Source organism: Odocoileus virginianus, chromosome 10 (assembly GCF_023699985.2).
Source record: "Odocoileus virginianus isolate 20LAN1187 ecotype Illinois chromosome 10, Ovbor_1.2, whole genome shotgun sequence".
Classification (NCBI taxonomy): domain Eukaryota; kingdom Metazoa; phylum Chordata; class Mammalia; order Artiodactyla; family Cervidae; genus Odocoileus; species Odocoileus virginianus.
Window position 1 is genome coordinate 53,647,261 of NC_069683.1, and position 23,288 is coordinate 53,670,548.

A 23,288-nucleotide genomic window follows, 5' to 3' on the forward strand; every position below is an offset into this window, starting at 1 on the left:
TAATGTGGTCATTTGGGCAGTTGATGTGTGACATTGGCAGTCACACTGACTTGAGTCCAGTATGGCTCTCCTGGGCTTTCCTGGTGGCTCAGACAGTGAAGAATCCACCTGCAATGTGGGAGACCTGGGTTTGACCCCTAGGTTGGGAAGATCTGGGCGAGAGCATGGCAATCCACTCTAGTACTCTTGCCTGGAGAATCCTATGGACAGAGGAGCCTGGTGGGCTACAGTCCCATGGGGTCACAAAGAGTCAGACACAATTGAAATGACTAAACACACACACACACGGCTCTACTATAAGCTCATGTGATTTTGGTGAGGATTGTACATCTTTTTAGGGATAGAACTTATTATTTATTTGTTATTGATTTCTATATCATTAGCTCTAACTTACTAATGCCTAGTATATTGTAGGGGCTTAATATAGATCTGGAAAAAAAATGAAGTTGTATAATTTGTCTCTGAGTCTTGGATTCTCATTTATAAAATAGGAATTAGTAATTCCTCAATAGGCCTTTATATAATGATTTAAAAAATGCTATGTGTAACATACTTGCATGTAAAAAAAACACTGAAAATTAGTAGTTTCCTTCCCTTGAGATTTAGTTTGCTTTAACTGACTACATTAGTAATTAAGAGGGTTCTGGGACTGATTTCTAATGTTGGGGGTGGGAGGTTCCCCACAGTAACAACGATTCTCAGACACTATCTTGTGCTGTCTACCCAGAGATAGCATCAGACTCCAGAGATTGAGGGCTCAGTCCTACAAGACTGCCCCCTTCTCCTCTCTACATTAGATGCCAATCTCAAGCCCAGGTTGGTACCTGTTTCTGACTGGCTGGTGGCAGACTGGAGCCGTGACCTCCTTTTTGGACTTCAGGTGCTGGTTTTAAGTGCAGGTTCTTCCTTGTAATTCTGATTGACTGGGTGTAAAGCAGAGTCTCTCACGACCCTCTCCTTGGGTTTGATTAATTTGCTAGAGTATCACACACAAAGAAACATTTTACTTACTAGGGAACTGGTTTATTATAAAAGGATATAATTCAGGAACAGCCAGATGGAAGAGATGAATAGGGCAACATATGAGGGAAGAGTTCAGGTCTTCATGCTCTTTCCATGTGCAGCACCCTTCCCGAATCTCCAAGCGTTCACCAACCTGGAAGTTTTTTAAACCTGGGCTTTCAGGGTTTTATGGAGACTTCCTGACAACAGAAATGATTAATTAAATTACTGGCAGTCTCCAGCCCTTCACCCCTCCCCTGGTGACTGGAAAGACCAACCTTTTCTACTCACATGGTTAGTTCATCTGGTGACCAGCATCCCCTGCCATCTTTAGGGGATTTCCAAAAGTCACCCCATTAACCTAAGCTCAGTTGTGGTACATAGGGGCTAGCTATGAATAACAAGACACTCCACTCACCGTTATTGTTTTGAAGAGATATCAGGAACTGAGGATAAGAGGCCAAACATTTTAACAAAAAATGCTCCCATTGCTCTTATTGCCTGGGAAATTATAAGGGTTTTGGATGCTGTCAGTCAGAAACCTTGGAAAAAGACCCCCCAAGAATATTTATTATAAATCATATCACAGAGATGTTCTCCATTTTTGGGCTTTTATTTAACATCATAGAAACTTGTGTATTGTATTTTTTTGAACTATGATTGATTACAATATTGTGCTAATTTGGGGTATATTGGCTTCCCTGGTGACTCAGCTGGTAAAGAATCTGCCTGCAATGAGGGAGACCTGGATTTGATCCCTGGGTTGGGAAGATTCCCTGGAAAAGGGACTGGCTACCCACTCCAGTATTCTGGCCTGGAGAATTCTATGGACTGTATAGTCCATGGGGTCGCAAAGAGCTGGACATGAATGAACGACTTTCACTTTGGATATACAGCAAGTGATTCACACACAGACATGTACACACATTCTTTTCAGATTCTTTCACATTATATGTTATTATAAGATACTGCATATAGTTCCCTATGCTATGCAATAAATCCTTCTTGTTTATTTTATATATATATTAGTGTGTACCTGTTAATCACATACTCCTAATTTATCCCTCCTCCACCCATCTTCCTTTAGAAACTATAGTTTGTTTTCTATGTCTGTGAGCCTATTTCTGTTTTGTAAATAAGTTCATTAGTATTTTTTAGATTCCACATGTAAATGATATCATATAATGTTTATCTTTCTCTGACTTACTTCACTTATGATAATCTCTGGGTCCATCCATATTGCTGCAAATGGCACTATTTCATTCTTATTTATGGCTGAGTGATATACCACATCTTCTTTATCCCTTCATCTGTTGATGGACACTTAGGTTTGGGCTATTTTAAATAGTGTTGCTATGAATATTGGTGTGTGTGTATTGAATTTTTTTTAAGTCTACAGTTTATTTTATTATTATTATTAAAAAGGCTTAAAAATTTCTCCCATGGCTGTGAGATGAGAGGAAGAATAGTTTGAGATGAACCATTTAACTGCAAAAGTATCCTACAGATTTTGTAGCATGTTCTGTTGAATTAATCAATTTTGTGAGAAGCACAGTACCAACATGGTTTTAAATTAAATGCATTAATAATTTCTTATGAGTACAAGTGATCCTCTGATGTATCCATATTGTGAGCAGCTGGATGACTCTAGTTTTGCCAATAGTTACTATATACATTTCATAATCTCTTCTCTTGCAGTTCTTGTATCTGTTTTACTGATCTTTTGCTGCAGGGACAGTTCCTGTGTCTCTGTCAGTTCTGTTGAAGTTTGAAGGAAACAGTGTGCATGATGTGTTTGAACTACTTGTGAGGTATACGGGGACCCCACTGGCTCCCAGTCAGCAGAGACAGGGCTTCTCACACATTAACATTTTTGTTTGATCAGGGCTCTCGATCTCTGAAACAAAAGGTGATAGTTTGGAAGGGAGCAATAGTGAACCACAGAAGAAAGTTTTTTTGAGTAGGTTGTGGACTCTTGCTAGCTTCAGAAGTGTTTGTGAGGCTAGAGAGATTTCATGCCCAAACTAGAGTCAAAACTCCCGAAGCTTACATGTATATTTGGCTGGGTGAGTTCATGTCTCATCCCTCCCCCAGGAGCCTAAATAATACCCTAACATCCAGCACTCTTATCTGCGTGAAGAGAGCACTGATAGCATCTGAGGACTTTGATGTTTGTGCTTCTAAAACCCTGCGTGAATTCTTAGGATTACAAGTTATATTTCTTACCCTGAAAGGACCTTTGCAATTCCTGATGAAGAGTTCATCTTTCTCCATTGCAGATTGACATCAGTAAATGCCATTATTTAGTGGATTTGGACACCATGAGAGAAACACCCCGGGAGCCAAAGTATTCATCCAATAGAGAAGAATGGATCAACTTGGCCTATAGACCATTCCTTGATGCTTCTAGGTATGTGGCTTTAATCCTAAGAAATGTACTAGGATTAATAAGGATGAAAATTGGAATCTGGGATTGAATAACTTCCAGTCCTGGGCTAACTCTAGTACCCATTTTATTTTGTCTGTTGTCCAGTTTCCTGAGAAATCTGAAAGAGTGCTCTCCTTTTCTAGGCATCAGAATGCAAAGTGTATTCTGGTATCATCCAAATAAAATAATCTATAAACAGATACATCCACTGAAGAAAATACAAAGAAAATGTTTGACATTGAGTATTTTTGACAATCAGCTTCAGCTTTCTTAACCAGAGTTTTCTAATACTGTTCGGAAGATTGACTATGTTCTTTGTGGAGCTAGAAATTCATATCAATTATTTTTGGGCTCAAAGCTCAGTCAGAGAGGAGGCCAGGCCTTACTACATCTAAAGTAGGGAAAGCAAATAGACCAGACCTTGACTAGCTCTTCAGAAAGGGCTCAGAATTCATAAGAGAGGAGTCAGGACATCCAGGTTAAGCAGTAATGAATGGGAGAGAATTAGAAGGTATAGGTTGTCTGTGGGCCCAGGTCCAGGTAGACAGACAGTTGAAGTTCAAGGAAATTAAAGCTGAAGGTGGTCCAAGGAGGTCTTGTAGGCAGAGCCCAGGATCCAAGAGGTCAAGTAAAAACCAAAGGGTGAAGGACCAGGTCTTGAGAGGCAGATTTGGGACTCAGAAACGGGGAAGAAAATATTTTCAGGAAGAGAGAATGATCAGAACTTACTGATAAGTAAGGTAAAGAATAACAACTGTCCATTGGATTTGACAGTTGATAAAAGCAATTTTGGTGGAGTGGTGGGGGCATAGGATTTGAGAGATTAGAGGGATTGAAGCAGAAATGGCAGTGAGAAATGCGGCAAGATGGTGGAGTAGGGGAACGTATGCTCACCCCTTCTTACGAAAACACCAAAGTCATAACTAACTGCTCAACAGTCACTGATAAAAAATCCCGCTGAAACCTACCAAAAAAGATACCCTCCAACCAAAGAGAACAGAAGAAGCCACAATGAGATGCAGAAGGTGCATAGTCAGGATAAACTAAAATCCCATAGACACCAGGTGGGTGACCTACAAGCTGGAAAATAATTATACCATAGAAGTTCTCCCACAGGTGTGAACCTTCTGAGCCCCACATTGGACTGCTCAGCCTAGGGGTTCAGCAGCAGGAGGAGGAGCCCCCAGAGAATCTGAAGACCAGAGTGGTATTTGAGCACAGGAAGTCCATGGGACTGGGAATTCCCCTCTTGAAGGGCATACACAGGGTGTTATGGGCATCAGGATCCAGGGAAAAGAGCAGGGACCTATAAGAGACTGGGCCAGACTTGCCTGCTAGTGTTGGAGGGTCTCCTGTGGAGGCGGGGGACAGCTGTGGCTCACTGGAGGGACAGGGACACTGGTGGCATGGGTCTGACAAGTGCTAATTGGCATGAGCCCTCTAGGAGGCTGCCATTCTCTAACTAAGACCTGGCCCCACCCAACAGCCTGCAGGCTCCAGTGCTGGGACTCCTCAGGCCAAACAACCAACAGGGCGGGAACACGGCCCCATCCATCAACACAGATGGATGGCCCTGCCCACCGGAGGGACAAGCCCCAGCTCCACCCCCCAGTAGGTGGGTACCAGTCCCCCCAACTAGGAAACCTGCTCAGGCCTCTTAAGACAGTTTCATCCACCAGAGGACAGATAGCAGAAACTAGAACTACAACCCTGCAGCCTGTGGAACGGAAACCACAATCACAGAAAGTCAGACAAAGTGAGATAGTGGAGGAGTATGTTCCAGATGAAGGAACAAGATAAAATCCCAAACAACTAAGTAAAGTGGAGATAGGCAATCTATCTGAAAAAGAATTTAAGAGTAATGATAGTAAAGATGATCGAAGATCTTGGGAAAAGAATGGAGCCAAGGATTGAGAAGATACAAAAAATGTTTAACTAAGACCTAGAAGAACTAAAAAACAAGCAGAGATGAACAGTATACTAATTTAAATAAACAATACACTAGAAGGAATCAGTAGCAGAATAATTGAGGCAGAAGAACAGATCAGTGACCTAGAAGACAGAATGGTGGAAATCACTGCTGTGGAATAAAGAAAAAAGAATGAAAAGAAATGACAATTGAAGAGACCTCTGGGATGACATTAAATACACCAACATTTGCATTATAGAGATCACAGAAGAAGAAGAGAAAGAGAACATATCTGAGAAAATATTTGAAGAGATAATATAATAACTGAAAACTTTCCTAACATGGGAAAGGAAACTATCATCCAAGTCTAGAAAGTGCAGAGAGGCCTAGGCAGGATAAACCCAAGGAAGAACACAGTGAGACACGTAGAGATCAAATTAATAAACATCATAGACAAAGAAAAAGTATTAAAAGCAACAAAGGAAAGAGTAACAGATAATACTCAGGGGAACTCCCATAAGGTTATCAGTTGATTTCTCAGCAGAAACTCTGCAGACCAGAAGGGAGTGGCAGGGTATATTTAAAGTGATGAAAAGGAAGAACCTGCAACCGAGAACACTCTACCCAGAAAGGCTGTCAGAGTTGATGGTGAAATCAAAGACTTTACAGACAAGCAAAAACAGAATTCAGCACCACCAAAGCAGCTTTGCAACAAATTCTAAAGGAACTTCTTTAGGAATAAAAAAAGGCTGCAACTAGAAACAAGAAAATTACAAATGGAAAAGCTCACCAGTCAAGGCAAGCATACACTAAAGGTAAGAAATCACCTGCACACAAATATGATATCAAACTGTGACACAGGAGAGACAAATGCAGGATACTGGACTTGCATTTGGTATTCAAAGACCAGCAAATTAAAACAGTGTTGTTTATATATAGACTGCTCTATCAAAGCCTTCTGGTAACTGCAAACTGGAAAGCTATGGTAGATACATACACACACACACACACACACACACACACACAAAGGAATCAAAACATAGCACTGAAAGTTAATCATCAAATCGAAGGGAGGGGAACAAAAGAAAGGAACAAAAAAGACCTACAAAAACAAATCCAAAACAGCTAACAAAGTGGCAATAAGAACATACATACTGATAATTACCTTAAGAGCTCCCCAGCATCCAAGGTCAGGGGCGGTGGCCGAGAAGCTACCCTACGTCCAAGGTCGGGAGCAGCGGCTGTGCTTTGCGGGACCAGCCGTGAAGAGATACCCCACGTCCAAGGTACGAGGAACCCAAGTAAGACGGTAGGCGCTGAGAGAGGGCATCAGAGGGCAGACACGCTGAAACCACAATCACAGAAAACTAGCCAATCTGATCACAGGACCACAGCTTGTCTAACTCAGTGAAACTAAGCCATGCCATGTGGGGCCACCCAAGACAGACGGGTCATGGTGGAGAGGTCTGACAGACTGTGGTCCACTGGAGAAGGGGATGGCAAACCACTTCCAGTATTCTTGCCTTGAGAACCCCATGAACAGTATGAAAAGGCAAAATGATAGGATACTGAAAGAGGAACTCCCCAGGTTGGTAGGTGCCCAATATGCTACTGGAGATGCTGAAACTCCATTATTTCGGCCACCTGCTGCGAAGAGCTGACTTATTTGAAAAGACCCCGATTTGGGGAAAGATTGAAGGCAGGAGGAGAAGGGGATGACAGAGGATGAGATGGTTAGATGGCATCACCAATTCAATGGATGTGGGTTTGGGTGGACTCCGGGAGTTGGTGATGGACAGAGAGGCCTGGCATGCTGCGGTTCATGGGGTCGCAAAGAGTCAGACACGACTGAGCGACTGAACTGAACTGAAATAGATTAAAGGCTTCAACCAAAATACATAGACTGGCTGAATGGATGACAAAAACAAGACCACATATATGCTGTCTCCAAGAGACCCACTTCAGATCAAAGAACACATACAGAACTGAAAGTGAGGGGATGGAAAAATGTATTCCATTCAAATGGAAATCAAAAGAAAGTTGGAGTAGCAATATCATATCAGACAAAAGAGACTTTAAAATAAAGATCTAGCACAAAAGACAAAGAAGGACCCTACATAGTGATCAAAGGATCAATCCAAGAAGCAGCTTATAACAGTTTTAACTATATATGCACAACATAGGAACACTTCAATTTAAAGGCAAAAATTAATACTGTTTAGGTTGGTGCAAAAGTAACTGTGATTTTTGCCTTGTTGAAATTTGCCATTTGATATTGGAATACATTATAAATAGATATGGTTAAGTTATACATCATTTTAATGCACATTTTTTTTTTTGCTAATGACTTATTACTTGCTGTTTATTTCATACTTATTTTAGACTATGGGTATACTGTTAGACAAAAAGCAAATTCGGGTGATTTTCTTGCGTTCAAAATGGGTCGTAAAGAAGCAGACAGCTTGCAACCTCAGCAGCACGTTTAGCCTGGGAGCTGCTAGTGAACATGCAGCGCTGTGGTGGCCCAAGAACTCGTGCAAAGGAGATGGGAACCTCGAAGATGAGGACGTTAGTGGCTGGCCTCTACCAATCAGAAGTTGATAATGACAGTTGAGAGCCGTTGTTGAAGCTAACGCTCTTGCAACTACACGAGAAGTTGCCGAAGAGCTCAGTGTCAACCATTCTGTGGTCATTCGGCATTTGAAGCAAATTGAAAAGGGTGAAAAAGCTTGATAAGGGAGTGCCTCGTGAACTGACCGGAAATCCAAAAAAATCGTGAAGTGTCATCTTCTTTTATTCTGTGCAACAACTGCAAACCCTTTCTTGATCAAATTGTGACGTGACAAAAGTGGATTGCACATGACAGCTGGTGGCGACCAGCTCAGTGTCTGGACTGAGAAGAAGCCCCAGAGCACGTCCCCAAGACAAACTTGCACCAAAAAAGGTCATGGTCACTGTTTGGGGGTCTGCTTTCTGTCTGATCTACTACAGCTTTCTGAATCCCAGCGAAGCCATTACGTATGAGAAGTATGCCCAGCAGATCAATGAGATACACCAAAAACTGCAACATCTCCTGCCACCGTTTGTCAATAGAAAGGGCCAGTTCTTCTCCCTGACACAGGTCACACAACCAACGCTTCAAAAATTGAATGAATTGGGCTTCAAAGTTTAGCTTCATCCTCCATATTCACCTGACTTCTCACCAACTGGCTACCACTTGTTCAAGCATCTTGATAACTTTTTGCAGGGAAAGTGCTTCTACAACCAACAGGATGCAGAAAATGTTTTCTAAGAGTTCGTTAAATCCCAAAGAATAGATTTTTATGCTACAGGAATAAGCAAACTTATCTCTCATTGGCAGAAATGTGTTGATTGTAATGGCTCCTATTTTGATTAATAAGTGTGTGTTTGAGCCTAGTTATAGTTATTTAAAATTCACGATCCCAAACCATGATTATGTTTGCACCAACCTAATAGCAACCATGAAAGGAGAAATCAACAGTAACACAATAATAGTGGGGGACTTTTAACACCCCACTTTCATTAATAGACCAGATGGACTTACTTGATGTTTATAGAGCATTCCATCCAAAGCAGCTGAATACACATTCTTCTCAAGTGCACACAGAATATTCTCCAGGGTTGATCACTTTCTGGGCCACAAAATGAGCCTCAGTAATTCAGGAAAATTGAAATCATGTCAATCATCTTTTCCAACCACAACGCTGTGAAATTAGAAATCAATTACAAGAAAAAAACTGTTATAAACATAAGCACATGAAGGCTAAACAATATGCTAATAAACAACTGATGAATCACTGGAGAAATCAAAGAGGAAATCAGAAAATACCTAGAGACAAATGACCACATAAACATAGTGACCCAAAACCTATGGGATGCAGCAAAAGCAGTTCTCAGAGGGAAGTTTGTAGCGATACAATCTTGCCGTGGGAAACAAGAATCTCAAACAACCTAACCTTATATCTAAAGCAACTAGAGAAAGAACAAAGCCCAAAGTTACTAGAAGGAAAGAAATCATAAAGATCAGAGCAGAAATAAATGAAATAGAGATGAAGAAAACAATAGAAAAGATCAATCATCGTGTCCTTAAGTGAGTAAGAAGGGAGTGGGGGTAGGCATTGAAAGAGTGGGAGACCATGACAGGTGGTAGGATCATGACCTGATACTCAAAACAATTGTCAGAATCAGGACAGTAGTAGGAGGGAACTTGAAATTCTCTTTCAAGCAGCAGTGAAGGTATGAATTTCTCTGCATCATACATATTCTTTTGGTGCCTGACTTGTTATTTGATACAGTATTTGGAGTGCAGGTCACTATTGTGGCTTCATTTTTGAGTTGAGAAAACTATGACGACATGAGATCTGTGCCTGAAAAGATCTCCAGCCCAGGAGAGTCAGCAGATCCCTAACAGCCTTCCTGTTAGCAAAGGGAAACAGTGGGTGACAAATACTGACCATCAGTACCTTGGTCACAGAATCAATTCTGTTTTTCAGCAAATGGGGCAGGAGGGTATTTTTGAAGCATTTTTTTTTTTTCCTTTTGGCCTTAAAGGATTAGAGTGGGTATAGTTCCTCATCTTCCCATTTCCCCTTTTGGTAGCACGTGGGCCCAGCAGCTGGTAGACATGTACTGAGAGCCTGTTCAAGGCAAAGAAACCTGATGCTTGTACACCGCTCAATGGAGAACTGGAAATCTTTTGAGGGAAGAGCAGAAGCACCTTCTCACCTGCCTTGTGGCGAGCAGAGTGACAGAGGTGACCACATTGTCACTCAATGATGTGGCTGAGCATCACTCCTCCAGGGCCCTCTGTTCAACAGTCTCCTCAGTTAGTGGGAGCAGGGGCCACATTGGGAGCCCAGGAAATATGAGAGCCTTTCCCAGAGATAACTACTGCTGCTCCCCACTGAATATCTGCTTCCCTAAGAAGCTAAATTTTAAGGGCAGAGATAAGGCATAGTTTGATAGACATTTGTTTGATAGGCTCAGTTTGATAGACATTCGTTGGCTGTCTTCTGCATATAAGACTTTACAGACTGTGTGCAGACAAGACCACTGCCTTGGGAGTTTATAGTTTACCCGGGGAGATGCACTGTAGCTCAGAGAGGGTGAATGCCTCTCATGGGGCAGGAGAGGGTGGGGTTAACTCCTGAAGGCTAGAATGGGAGAAACCAAGGAAGATTCCAAGAGGTCATGACATCTGAAGATTACACTGGCTCCACTGTGGGAGGTGGACTGGAAGGCAGCGAGGTGTGAGGCATACAAACAAGCTGGGAGGCTGTTCTGTTTGACTGGATGACAGGTGATGAGGAAGTGAACTCAGCTGTGAAGGGTGAGTGGACTCAGGAGACACATTTTTGCCGAAAAGGATCAGGTCAAAGTTTGGATCCCAGAAGCCCACAGTTTTCTCCAGTGGCCTTTATCAAGCTTTAATGTTTTCCTTTGCTCCATTAGAAATGCAGTGCTCGCCACTGCTACGGCTTGCTTTCTCTAACTGGGCTGGTCCCTGACCAGAAGCTTTCACACGTTGAGCAGTGCTTGCCAGAGAGACGGGCCTCTAGGTTTATCCTGCTGTACGTCCTGTCTCTCCTGTGGGTCCCTGGTGCCGCTTCATTTAACATCGAGCACACCTCCAGTGGAGGTGGAGGAAAGAAGACTCCTGGAGAACGCCTTCAGAGGTTTTTAATTTCCCATAAGTTGTACTCATTTCCCTAAACTGGCATTCTTTTCATGACCATGTGCTGAGAAAAAAAAAGAAATCTGTTGGTTACAGATTCCTTGAAGATATGCAAAGTATAATGGAAGTTTACTTGAAAGTATTCGAAGTACAGTGAAAAGAACATGAGGTCAGAAGACATGCATTCAGTCCTGGTTACTTGCTGCTGTTCCTCTCTGTTCCCACATTTCCGTATCAGTAAAACAGAGATAATATTTTTATATACTTTATGGGAATGTTGGAAGGATTAAATGAGAGCTGAAATACGAAAGTGTTTTTAAATTCTAAAGCATTATATAAATGTCAGGCCTTCCTATTAATTAGCATGCTGCCTGAAGCTCCAGAGTTATGCTGATTTTCTTTACATTTCTCTTCCTCAGCCATTCCTAGTAAGTACTGATCCAACTGCAAAAACAGCAGGATCTTCCCGCGCCCTTTGCCACAGCAGTGTGTAACTGTCCGCACTGAGCCATCTCATGTTGCTGACTTTGGGCCAGTTAAGTTGGGCTGTGCTGCGGGAAGGGGCGTGCCTCAGAGATACCCCTCTGAGGTGGTGCATGAAATGCCCTTGAGAACTCGACCCAGGGATGTCTTTGAGCCTCTCGAATGGGGCTATTACGTTTCCTCTGTCTTCATGAAACAATGGTTTTTGTACTTGAGCAATTTATGTAGCAAGGAGGAGAATGTCACTATCCATGTGTAATAGTCACTCATGTCTTAGACCCTAGATCAGGTGGGCTGCAGGCCTAGCTGTTATCTAGCTCTTCCTGAGGAAGGGTTTTCATAAGCCTGTAACATACCACCACATGGTCTTTTTAGAAATGTAAGCAGGTTAGTTTCTCAAATGTTTAAGTCCCTGAAATTTATTGTTTTTAATTTAAAAAATTTTGTTGATTTTTGACTGTGCTGGGTCTTTGTTGCTGCGAGCACTTTTCTCTAGTTGCGGCGAGTGGGGGCCACTCTCCAGTTGCCGTGTGCAGGCTTCTCAGTGCAGCGGCTTCTCTTGTGGAGCACAGGCTCTCGGGTGCACGGGCTCCGGTAGTTGCCGCATGTGGGCTCAGGAGTTGCAGCTCCCAGGCCCTAGAGCACCCGCTCAGTGGTGGTGACGCATGGAACTTAGCTGCTCTGTGGCATGTGGGATCTTCCCAGGCCAGGGATCAAACCTGCGTCTCCTGCACTGGCAAGCAGATTCTTTACCATTGAGCCACCAGGGAGGCCCAAGCCCCTGAAATATAAATCTGCCTTCTTTAGAGTTCACTTTGACATCATTTTTTCCCTTCCTTTATCCATCTCTCTGTCTTTCTAGCCATCTGACATCCGTTTGATCAGCAGGTATTTTTGAACACTGCCAGGAACTGTGATGGATCTTAAGTGTATATGACGGTGAACACAAATTCCCTGTCCTCTTGAGCCCTACAGTATAATGGGGAGGCTGGCATTAAATAAATAACCATCTAGATCAGTCTAGAATTACAGCCCTGTTAGGTACTTTAAGAGAAAAGTACAGGGTGCTCAGAGAGAAGGAGTCGGCAGGAAGACGCCCCTGGAGTCTGCTTTTATGTCATGAAGCCAGCTGGTTAAGCAGGTTTGGAAATCAGAAAATGTTTATTGAAAAGCTATAATGTTCTTGTCACAGCACTGGATTATTTAGGGGTTATGAAAGAAGCAATTAGACATAGATTTTTACCTTTGAATAATTTACAACTTTTGTAGTTCATTTTGTAGTATTTTGTAGGGATTCCCTGGTGGCTTAGATGGTGAAAAAAAATAAGAGTCTACCTGCAATATGGGAGACTGGAGTTCCATCCCTGGATCAGGAAGATTCCCCTGGAGAAGGAAATGGCAACCCGCTCCAGTATTCTTGCCTGGAAAATCCCATGGACGGAGGAGCCTGGGGGGCTATAGTCCACGGGGTTGCAAAGAGTCGGACACAACTGAGGGACTTCACTTTCACTTTCACTTTTTGTAGTTACACATAAACACCTTGAAAATAGTATTAAGACCATGTGAAAGTGTTAGTCACTCTGTTGTGTCTGACTCTTTGTGACCCCATGGACTGTAGCCCACCAGGCTCCTCTGTCTATGGGATACTCCAGGCAAGAATCCTGGAGTGGGTAGCCATTCCCTTCTCCAGGGGATCTTCCTGAGCCAAAGGTCAAACCTGGGTCTCCTGCACTGCAGGCAGATTCTCTACCATCTGAGCCGCCAGGGAAGACATTAAGACCATAGAAGGTGCTGGGTGGCGTGCTAAAACTTCAGAGAGAGGAGAGCTCTGTGGAGGTTATAGTGTCCTAGGAAGTCCTCCTGGAGGAGGCGGTGCTTAGCTGAAGAGTACAAGAAAAAGGATTTGTATTCGTGGTAAAGAGGGCAGAATCATATCTGTAATTCAAGGAGAAGAAATCATGAGCACAAGTGGAAAAAGTAAAAGAAGCCTGTTAAATGAGGGGACTGGAGGGTCCATAGAAGAAAGCTTCACTTACCTCTTTGATTTAAATTTGCTTTTAGTTAGAGTGATCTGTAATATATTATCCAAATGAGAACACTTTTGAAAGTAAAAGGGGCCCTGCCCTGGGCGAGTTGAGATAGGTGGTCATCCTGTTGTAATGTGACTGGAATACAAGAGCTTATCCCAGAAAGCAAGATTGGAGAGCGGAGCATGTGGTTATGGTCAGTCCGTGTTTACCATCAGATTTGCCTGTAGGTTACTTATTTGATTTAATTTTCAGACGTTCCTTGGTGCCATAGCCTGGGTTGGGTCTTAGCTGTCTAAAAGGGAAGCGGTGAGGCTAGTTTGAAGATGGTACCAGCACGTAGAAAAATCATACTCTTGAGTGTGTGCCAGGGGAGACTCAACCCCAGGGGAAGCAACCTAAAATTATTAGGCCAGTACTGTGACTGGCGCAAATTTAGGAATTCTAAATATCTATGAATATGTAAAGAGGCATGTTTGCTGTTGAAATTGTTGGAAGATAAGCAGAGTTTCCTGTTGGACTGTTGGAGAAGGACTCACAAAGAGGGCTGAACGTCGTAAACCTGTCTGGGAGAATGGCCGCCCAGATGCCCACCCATGCTCTTCCTATTAGGCTTCTTCACTTTATCAGAGGACTAGAGAGGCCAGACCACATTAGTTGGAGAGAAGATCTAGACATGAGATTTTTATTTAACTTTTTAATTTTACTGTAGCATAATTACTTTACAGTATTGTGATGTTTTTTTGCCATATAGCAGTATGAATTAGTCATAGGTATACATGTGTCCCCTCCATCGGGCACAAGATCTTGATAACCATTTTCTAGTCTCCTCCCACACATACCTGGTACCAGAGCTGCAACTTCCTCTCCCTGAGTTTGCTGTGTCTGTGTCTGGCTAATATTATTAGAGTTTATCAAACTTCCAAGATACAGGGGCGAAACTCGTTGACATATCACTTTTTAAACCAGACACATTTGTCACTCTATGGACATCTCATATTACATACTTTCTAAAATGAGCGGATTTTTTTGTTTTCTTTCTTTCTTTGAAGCATGATTTAATAGCTACTTGTATAGGATAGCTGGACAAGTGGGTGGATGTAATGGTTACTCTTTGAGATTCCCCAGAGAGGAGTGAAGGGAGACTGTTGCAATAATTCAGCTGGATGGTGGCTTCCTTTCTAAGGGTGGTGAGAGTGTTTGGCTGAGGGAGTCTGGTGGGAGATGCCTTTCCAGGATGTTGGAGTTGGCCTCCTGAGCAGCAGAGCCTGTCTGTAGCTTTAGGAACAAGTCGGGAGGCCCGGCCACCAAAGCGGCTTTGCAGCCCCTTTCCACCCACTTCTTCCTCCTTCGTTGTAGGTCCCTTCTGTTTTACTGTCTTTGCCTTCAACTTTGACTTTTGGATTGTGATGTTTTATTCTTTCCCATTTTGGAACCTATTGGCCTCACCCAACTGAATTTTAGGCTTGCCTGACGAGGGATGTGAGATAATTTGGGGACACTTAGTAGGGCAGGATTTCAAAGCCCTGCCCAGTGTATAATTACAGGTAGATGCAAGCGAAGAGTCAGAACGTAGCGTCTTCAGCTGAAGTGGTAGGAGAGGGGCCTTTACTCATCAGCGGATTTCTGTAGAGCCAGGTGGGGGCTGCGGTGATAGCACCTGACGCTTGTGTTCTTTCGGTGTCCAGCGCAGGATCCTCGTGGAGGTTTTCAGCTGAGACTGTTACTTTCCTTTTAGCATCCAGGAAGTGAATCCAGCAGCTGTGAGGTCGTGGTACCCGAATCCAGTTTGATTCTGTGTCATTGTCTCGTGGATAGCAGCCATCATGTCCCAACCCTAACCCCAACATAAGCAGAACTGTTTCTGAAAGATAAGAAGACCATTGGAAAATCACTGTAAAGTGAAAACTAATTGTAAACTCTTGTCCCAGTTATTGCTGCATCCCAAACTTAATGGTATTAAAGGGCAGCAGTAATTTGTTATTTTTTATCTCATGGTTCTGGGGACTCACTGGGCCCAGTGGGCCATTCTTCAGCTTCTAAGGCTTCTTATGCATTGGCCATCAGGTGGTGGTTGGCACTGGGGCATTTCAAAGGCTTTGCATGTGTGCATGCTTGTTAAGTTGCTTCAGTCATGTCCAACTCTGTGTGACCCTAAGGACTGCAGCCTGCCAAGCTTCTCTGTTCATGGGATTCTCCAGGCAAGAATACTGGAGTGGGTTCTCACACCCTCCTCCAGGGAATCTTCCCAACCCAGGGATCAAACTTGCATCTCTTAAGTCTCCTTCATTGGCAGGCAAGTTCTTTACCACTAGCACCACCTGGGAAGCTCCTCAAGGGCTTTCCCACACATCTAACAGTGGGTGCTGGCTACTGGTTAGCTCTCAGCTGGGACTCCTGGCCAAAACACCTAACGTGGCTTCTCCATGTGGCCTGTGCTTCCTCATAGCATGGTGGCTGGCTTCCAGGAGCTAGAATCTCAAGAGCGGTGTAGCTTTTATGACCTAGCCTTGGAATTCACACAGTATCACTCCCACCTCATTCTTTTCATTGAAAGCAAGCCAGTCTAATAGCCCATGGTCAAGGGGAGAGGAATTAGACTTCCCCTGTTGATGGGAAGAGTGTCAAAGAATTTATGGACATGTTTTTAAAGCATCACTGCTCTTTTGATGCTGTTCTTCATCCAAATTAGACAATTTTTCAGGGAAAAAAAAACTTTTTTGAAGGCAATATCTTGCAGAAGAGACATATGGTGCCCAAAATAGTCCAGCAGGCTGTTCCCATCTGCAGCTTCTTGCTCCCCAGGTGGAAAGGGAAACTGCACCCCCTGGCAGAGTTTGGCTCTGGGCCAACGGTTGGACATGCTTCACATGGCGTTCAGATCCTCTCGGTGGAATTGGATCTCCCTCCTAACCCGTGACTGAAGTGCTCTTGTCTGTTCCCCGAACGTCAGTCACAGTGGTGCCTTCCGCTCTTTTGTCTTGGCCAAGAATACTGAGAAACTGTAAGGGAAAAGCCGTCAGAGTTTTGATACTTTTGTAATTCCTTAACTCCTCATTGTTCTCCTCCACTTTCTTTTTCTTTTCTAGTCTGGGGCTGTCCCGGTTTCCTTCTCCCCAGATGGTTTCCTTCTACCCTTCGCCTGGCAGCACTACCACCTCAGGCTAGATTTGGCTTCAGAACACACTGTTTTGCCCATTGTATTCTTCAATTGCTTAATCACTGTCTGCTGACATTTGCAGGAGAATAAACCCTTCTTTTTTTTTTTTTTTTTCCCAAAGCTCAGAGGGTCTACTTTGCCTTGTTGTGAAGTTAGTTCTCTGGAAACAGACTGAGCTTCAAGCCCATGATATAAGAGCCTCTCAGGCTTGAAGCATGCATATATACAGTGTCTTAGAACCACCACTGCTTTCTGCTAGCTTAGACCAAGCAACTGGCATCATCAGAGACATGTATTCTCAGTTTCTTGAGAGTTAGAACATCTCTTGTTGACTCTCACAACTCCTAGCACATATTAGGGTCTTAGAAAATATTTATCAATTTCTTTGATGTTGCGTAAAGGAAAAAGGTGAAATAAGAATTTCTTCAGAAGCTTCTCAGGCCCTTGTGTGTGCTTGTCTGCTTAGGCGCTCAGTCATGTCCGACTCTTGTGACCCCATGGACTGTAGTCTGCCAGGCTCCTCTGTCCATGGGATTCTCCAGGCAAGAATACTGGAGTGGGTTGCCAATTTCCTTCTCCATCTCATGCCCTTATTTGGTAAAATGAAGATCACTGAGTAGCTTCTATTTCTTGTCTGCTGGAGTGCTCCTTCTTAGGACCCAGGCCCCACCCCTTAAGAAAATCCACAGACTGTGCAGAGAGGAGCCCACAGGAGTCTGAAGCCTGCAGCACTAGCTGAACCCACAGCCCATGGCTGGCCATGAGCGTGCCAGCCAAAGCCCGGTGAAACAGAAAGCCCATCAGTCAGTCACAGCTTTGAGAGAAGTAATAGGTGGCTTTTTTTTTTCAAGCTGGGAAAAAAAAAAGATTGTTGAGTTATTTCAGAGTATACTCATCATTCCCCCTTTGTAAAACTTGCCAGGACCGTCAGCCTGCTGTGGCCCCCAGCGCACTTACTGTTTGTCGCAGAGAAGTAGCTGAGATGAGGGTCCAGAGAGTAGGCACAGCCCCCTTCCGGAACCCCGTTCGGTGTCTTCTCCACGGGAATGTGATGGAGCACGTGGTGCCTTAACATCTCAGGAGCTGTCAGACGGGAAAGGCCGCTCACGAGCTTTTCTCCCGCAAACGTAGTGGGGCTGAAGGTCAGAAAATAACCGCTTGCTTAATACCAGTTCTTTCTCAATCTCTTCATCCTGAATATTGGTGAAAGGTGACTGGTCAAGAGGTTATACTATCCAGAGGTTATACTGGTTGGCCAAGGCCACCCGTCAGTGAAATGATCCACCCCGTACACGTGTCTCGCAGTGACATGATTCCTGTTTGTGCCTCAGCAAGCTTCCAAGTCGTTACACAGTGTGGATTTGGAGGTCGCTGCCGAAGAGTCAGAACCGTGAATATGTTCGTTGAATGTTCAGGGTCTGTGGACATGCCCTCTGAAAACAGGGTCATTCTGGTCACACGGGTAATGACGATTTAGCAAATTTTGTGTAAACTGAAACCCGAATTGGTTTCTTGACCTTTTGCATGAATATTCTCTTTGCTAGGTAAGAAGTGGCAGGGCGCAAGTAGTTCTGTGTTCCTGGGGTACATGATGAGAGGCTGGGGCGGGTAACAAGCGAGGCCATAAGGGAAGTAGGAACCAGAAGACGACATGCAGCGTCCTGTCATAGCGGACGTGAGCGCCTTGCTCCTCGTTGTCAGAGCCTCCCACATGCCCCATGGCCTTGTGTCCTGCCTCTCCTCTTCCTCCAGTCGCTGTCGGCTCCCCCAGCTGCTGTTTTACTGACATTTAGGCCACTTGTGTTGTACAGTTTGTGTCCTACAGGTATTTCTCATCTAGTTCGTACCATATTTTGTTTTATAAACCCTGGATATGTGAAGCCTCCTTCCCCACCCAAACTTTTTAGGGAACAACAGAATGCCCTCTTTGTTGACATGGACGCCCTCCGCATCTCACTTGTGCGCTGACATCCCACCACGGCGTCGCATTCCCCACGTGCACTCCAGAGACCCCCACTTTGCTCTGCCCCTCCAGTGGCTTTAGGACTGAATTGTTTGGGAAGAGAAGAGGAAGAAGAGCTTCACATGACTTTTTTCTTTATATATATATATATATATATATATTTTATTGAAGTATAGCTGACTCAGTGTTTCAGGTGAATAGCAAGGTGATTCAGTTATACAGATACACATATATTATTTTTGAAATTATTTTCCATTATAGGTTATTACAAGATATTGACTGTAGTTCCCTGTGCTATAGTTAACCTTTGTTGCTTGTTGCATATCTATTTTTTTTTAATTAGAAATCTTGCATTCTATTCATACTAAGTCAAGCCAGTGGAATCAAAATGTCATAATTTTAATTAGGCAAAAATTCATAAGTTTTCTAAAATATATATATTATACATTCTATTTACGTATATATATGTATACAAAAGCTTTTCTACAACACTTGGTATAGGCTTGAGAAAGAACATCGAAAAAGAACAGAAGAGATGGAGAAATTGGAAAATATAAACTAAATGAAATGAGAGCACTGAAATGGAAAAAGTGAAACAAACTAGATAAAAGTAAAAGATCATCAGATAGTCCAGTTGCTTTTAAGCATGGCTGCTCATTAGAAACATATCTGGAGCTTTGGAGAAAAAAAAGCAATACCTGGGCATTTGTATTTTTCAAAAAACTCCAAGATAATTCTGATACATGTCTGGATTTTGAAAAGTGATTACAGGTTTTCTTTTAAATGGTAGTTTTGGTAATATAGGATTCTATTATTTTTCTGTTGACCAATCATGATGCAGTAGTATTAAGTGAGAAATAGTTACATAATCATAATAGTAAAGGATGTTTATCAGTTTTTTCACAATCAATAGCCAGACAAAAAATAAAAGAATTACATTTGCAAGCCATAATGGGAACATAATTAACCTAACAGTATAGAATAACTACATACAATTTGGGAAGGGGGTCAAGCAGAGTGATGTGGTAAGTGGAAATGCATACATGCACACGTTTTCAAATGCCCAGCCAGTCTATGTCTTTTGGTTGGGACATTTAATCCATTTACATTTAAGGTAATTATTGATATATATGATCCTTTTATCACTTTCTTGTTTTGGGTTTATTTTCTGTAGGTCTTTTCCTTCTCGTTTCCTGCCTAAAGAAGTTCCTTTAGCATTTGTAGTAAAGCTGGTTTGGTGGTGCTGAATTCTGTTAACTATTAATTGCTGGAAAGCTTTTGATTTCTCCATCAAATCTGAAGGACAGTCCTGCTAGGTAGAGTATTCTTGGTTGTAGTTTCTTTCCTTTCATCACTTTAAATAGATCATGTCATTCCCTTCTGGCTTGTAGAGTTTCTATTGAGAAATCAGCTGATAGCCTAATGGGAGTTCCCTTGTATGTTATTTGTCATTTTTCCCTTGTTGCTTTTAATATTTTATCTCTGTCTTTAATTTTTGTCAGTTTGATTACTGTGTGTCTTGTGTGTTCCTCCTTGGATTTATCCTTCCTGGGACTCTCTGTGCTTCTTGGACTTGACTATTTCCTTTCCCATCTTCAGGAAATTGTTCAGCTATTATCTCTGCAAATATTTTCTCAGATCCTTTCTCTTTCTCTTCTCCTTCTGGGACCTCTGTAATGCAAATGTTGGGTGTGTTTAATGTTGTCCCAGAGGTTTCTTGGGCTGTCTTAATTTCTTTTCATTCTTTTTTCTATATTCTGTTCTGTGGCAATGATTTCCACCATTCCGTCCTCCAGGTCATTTATTCGTCCTTCTGCCTCAGTTATTCTGCTATCGATTCCTTCTAGTGTACTATTCATCTCCGTTTGTTTGTTCTTTAGCTCTTCCAGGTCTTTGGTAAACATTTCTTGCATCTTCTCAATCTTTGCCTCTATTCTTTTCCTGAGATCCTGGATCATCTTCAGTATCATTATTCTGAATTCTTTTTCTGGAAAGTTGCCTGTCTCCACTTCATTTAGTTGTTTTTCTGGGATTTTATCTTGTCCCTTCATCTGGGACATAACTTTCTGCTTTTTCACTGTGATTATTGTTGTTCTTCAAGCGCTCAGTCATGTCTGACTCTTTGCAACCACGTGGACTGCAGCATGCCAGGCTTCCCTGTCCTTCACCATCTCTCATAGCTTGCTTAAACTCATATCCATTGAGTCAGTGATGCCATCCAACCATCTCATCCTCTGTCGTCCCCTTCTCCTCCTGCCTTCAATCTTTCCCAGCATCAGAGTCTTTTCTAATGAGTCAGTTCTTCCCATCAGGTGGCCAAAGTATTGGAGCTTCATTGTGATTAGCTTTCTGTAATATGATTTTTGGTTCAGCTGCTGTGAGACTGTGCTTCTTGCTTCTTCTGTCCACCCTCTGATGGCTGAGGCTGAGAGGCTCTCATTATCTTCTTGATGGGAGGGACTGGCAATGGGAAAAACTGGGTCTTGCTCTGGCGGGCAGGGCCTTGCTCAGTAAAGCTCTAATCTGTTTATCTGCTGATGGCTGGGGTTACACTCCCTCCCTGGTAGTTGTTTGGCCTGAGGCGATCCAGCCCTGGGGTCTACGGGCTCTATGGTAGGGTTAATGGGAACCTCCAAGAGGGCTAACGCCAAGGGGGACCTTCCAGGCCTGCTGCGGGTGCCCCCGTCCCTGTGGTGAGCCCCTGCCCATCCACACCTCCACAGGATGCCCTCCAACACTCGCAGGTAGTTTTGTTCAGTCTCCTGTGAGTCAGTGCTCCTTTCCTCTGGGACTTGGTGCACGCAAGATTTTGTTTGGGCCCTGCAAGACTGGAGTCTGTTTTCCCCAGCCCTGTGTAAGTCCTATAATCAAGTCCTGCTGGCCTTCAAGTTCAGATTCCCTGGGGATTGCCAGTCCCCTTGTCAGGTCCCCAGGCTGGGAAGACTGACATGGGATTCAGAACCTTCACAGCAAGGGAGAACTTCTTTGGTATTTATTGTTCTCCAGTTTGTAGGTTACCCCCCCAGTGGGTATGGGATTTGGTTTTATTGTGATTGTGGCCCTCCTACCGTCTCTCTCTGCAGCTTCTTCTTTGTCTTTTTTTTTTTTTTTTCGATTTATTTTTATTAGTTGGAGGCTAATTACTTTACATCATTACAGTAGTTTTTGTCATACATTGAAATGAATTAGCCATGGATTTACATGTATTCCCCATCCCGGTCCCCCCTCCCACCTCCCTCTCCACCCGATCCCTCTGGGTCTTCCCAGTGCACCAGGTCCGAGCACTTGTCTCATGCACCCAACCTGGGCTGGTGATCTGTTTCACCCTAGATAATATACATGTTTCAATGCTGTTCTCTTGAAACATCCCACCCTCGCCTTCTCCCAGAGTCCACAAGTCTGTTCTATACATCTGAGTCTCTTTTTCTGTTTTGCATATAGGGTTATCGTTACCATCTTTCTAAATTCCATATATATGTGTTAGTATACTGTAATGGTCTTTATCTTTCTGGCTTACTTCACTCTGTATAATCGGCTCCAGTTTCATCCATCTCATTAGAACTGATTCAAATGAATTCTTTGTCTTTCAAAGTGGGATATCTTTTTTTTGTTGGGTTCCAGCATCCTCCTGTCAATGGTGGTTCAACAGCTAGTTGTGATTTTGGTGCTCTCGCAGGAGATGAGCGCATGTCCTTCTCCTCGGCCGTCTGGAACTGGAAGCCTCCTGAGCCTATTCAAAAAGCCAGTACAGCAGTTGGTCAGATAAAGTTCTGTCTTCAAGGGCCCGGCATTCCAGGGGAAGAGTAACACATAGCCTGTAGCTCCTGTCTCCTTTTCTCTACTTTGGAAAAGAGATAAGTGTTACTGCTGTCTTTTCATGAGGGTCTCTCACCCTCATGAGTGACATTTCATGAAATGTCTCTCACCCCATTTTCTGTTAAAGAATATTAAAGATCAGCCACATTTTTGCTGCACTATTAGCCTTCTGAGCAGTTCTTAAACTGCTTGATATGAGACTCAGGACTGACCATGGCTAAGAGTAAGTCTTGAGGGAACCATGAGAGTCTCTTCAGAACTGAAGATTTCTCTGAACGGCCAGCTCTGTTCTGAGGGTTGTGGAAGTCTGTCACTGAACTAAGTGCAGGAGAACAAGAGACAGAGACAAAAACAAAAAGAGAAGGAGCTAGCTTTGAAAAAGAAAGAAAACTGGCAGGGAGCCCAGACTACAGGTTCACAGGAATAAGCAATGTTTGGATGGATGGGTGGATGAATGGATGGAGAGACAAGACAAATATAATAGAGAACAGCCTGAGTACTAAGGTGTTTCTCTTTAAAATTAAAAATTGACCCAGCATTTGCGTCGTGCCTGTTGAACTGGTGACGTCAGGGACTGGCAGGCGGTCTTCCACGGACGTCAGCAAGAGCAGATTGAAATCGCCACAGCAGAGTGCCCCCCAGCCCTGATAAACAGGACTGATAATTGAATAAGAAAACATTCTGAGCTGTTGGCTAATTATGCCATTCAGGCAGTTTGTCCACGTCCGTTTCATCCTTGAATTGCCTGAGTGCTTTTCTCACTGGGAGGGGAAGTGCTTCAGTGTCCATTTCGCGCCTCTCTAAA

General features: G+C 43.3%; 1 protein-coding gene and 2 long non-coding RNA genes across 8 annotated transcripts in view; 1 reads left to right on the top strand and 2 right to left on the bottom strand.

Moving 5' to 3' along the window:
- The window catches only part of ALG9 (ALG9 alpha-1,2-mannosyltransferase), a 105,796-nt gene that overhangs the window by 76,337 nt on the left and 6,171 nt on the right, over positions 1-23,288 (top strand). For 2 of the 5 annotated variants that reach the window (XM_020882295.2, XM_070473596.1), the window contains exon 14: positions 3,282-3,412. The exons of 2 other annotated variants lie outside the window; for them this stretch is intronic. In XM_020882295.2, the coding sequence (XP_020737954.2) occupies positions 3,282-3,412 (131 nt within the window). Of the gene's footprint in view, positions 1-3,281; positions 3,413-23,288 lie in introns of those variants that run through there. One more of the 5 variants, XM_020882297.2, reaches the window with a different exon arrangement.
- Positions 1,002-22,413, bottom strand: LOC110130374 (uncharacterized). Its single transcript, XR_011490044.1, has 6 exons — positions 22,185-22,413; positions 8,905-9,064; positions 6,505-6,684; positions 3,229-3,428; positions 1,421-1,544; positions 1,002-1,202 (listed from the first exon to the last, which is right to left on the bottom strand). It is a non-coding gene; the product is annotated as an uncharacterized lncRNA (long non-coding RNA).
- LOC139037186 (uncharacterized) lies at positions 14,202-21,766 on the bottom strand. 2 transcript variants are annotated; one of them, XR_011490043.1, is made up of 3 exons: positions 21,736-21,766; positions 17,662-17,897; positions 14,202-16,546 (listed from the first exon to the last, which is right to left on the bottom strand). It is a non-coding gene; the product is annotated as an uncharacterized lncRNA (long non-coding RNA). The 2 variants fall into 2 exon arrangements; XR_011490042.1 differs by having other exon boundaries at positions 14,202-17,555.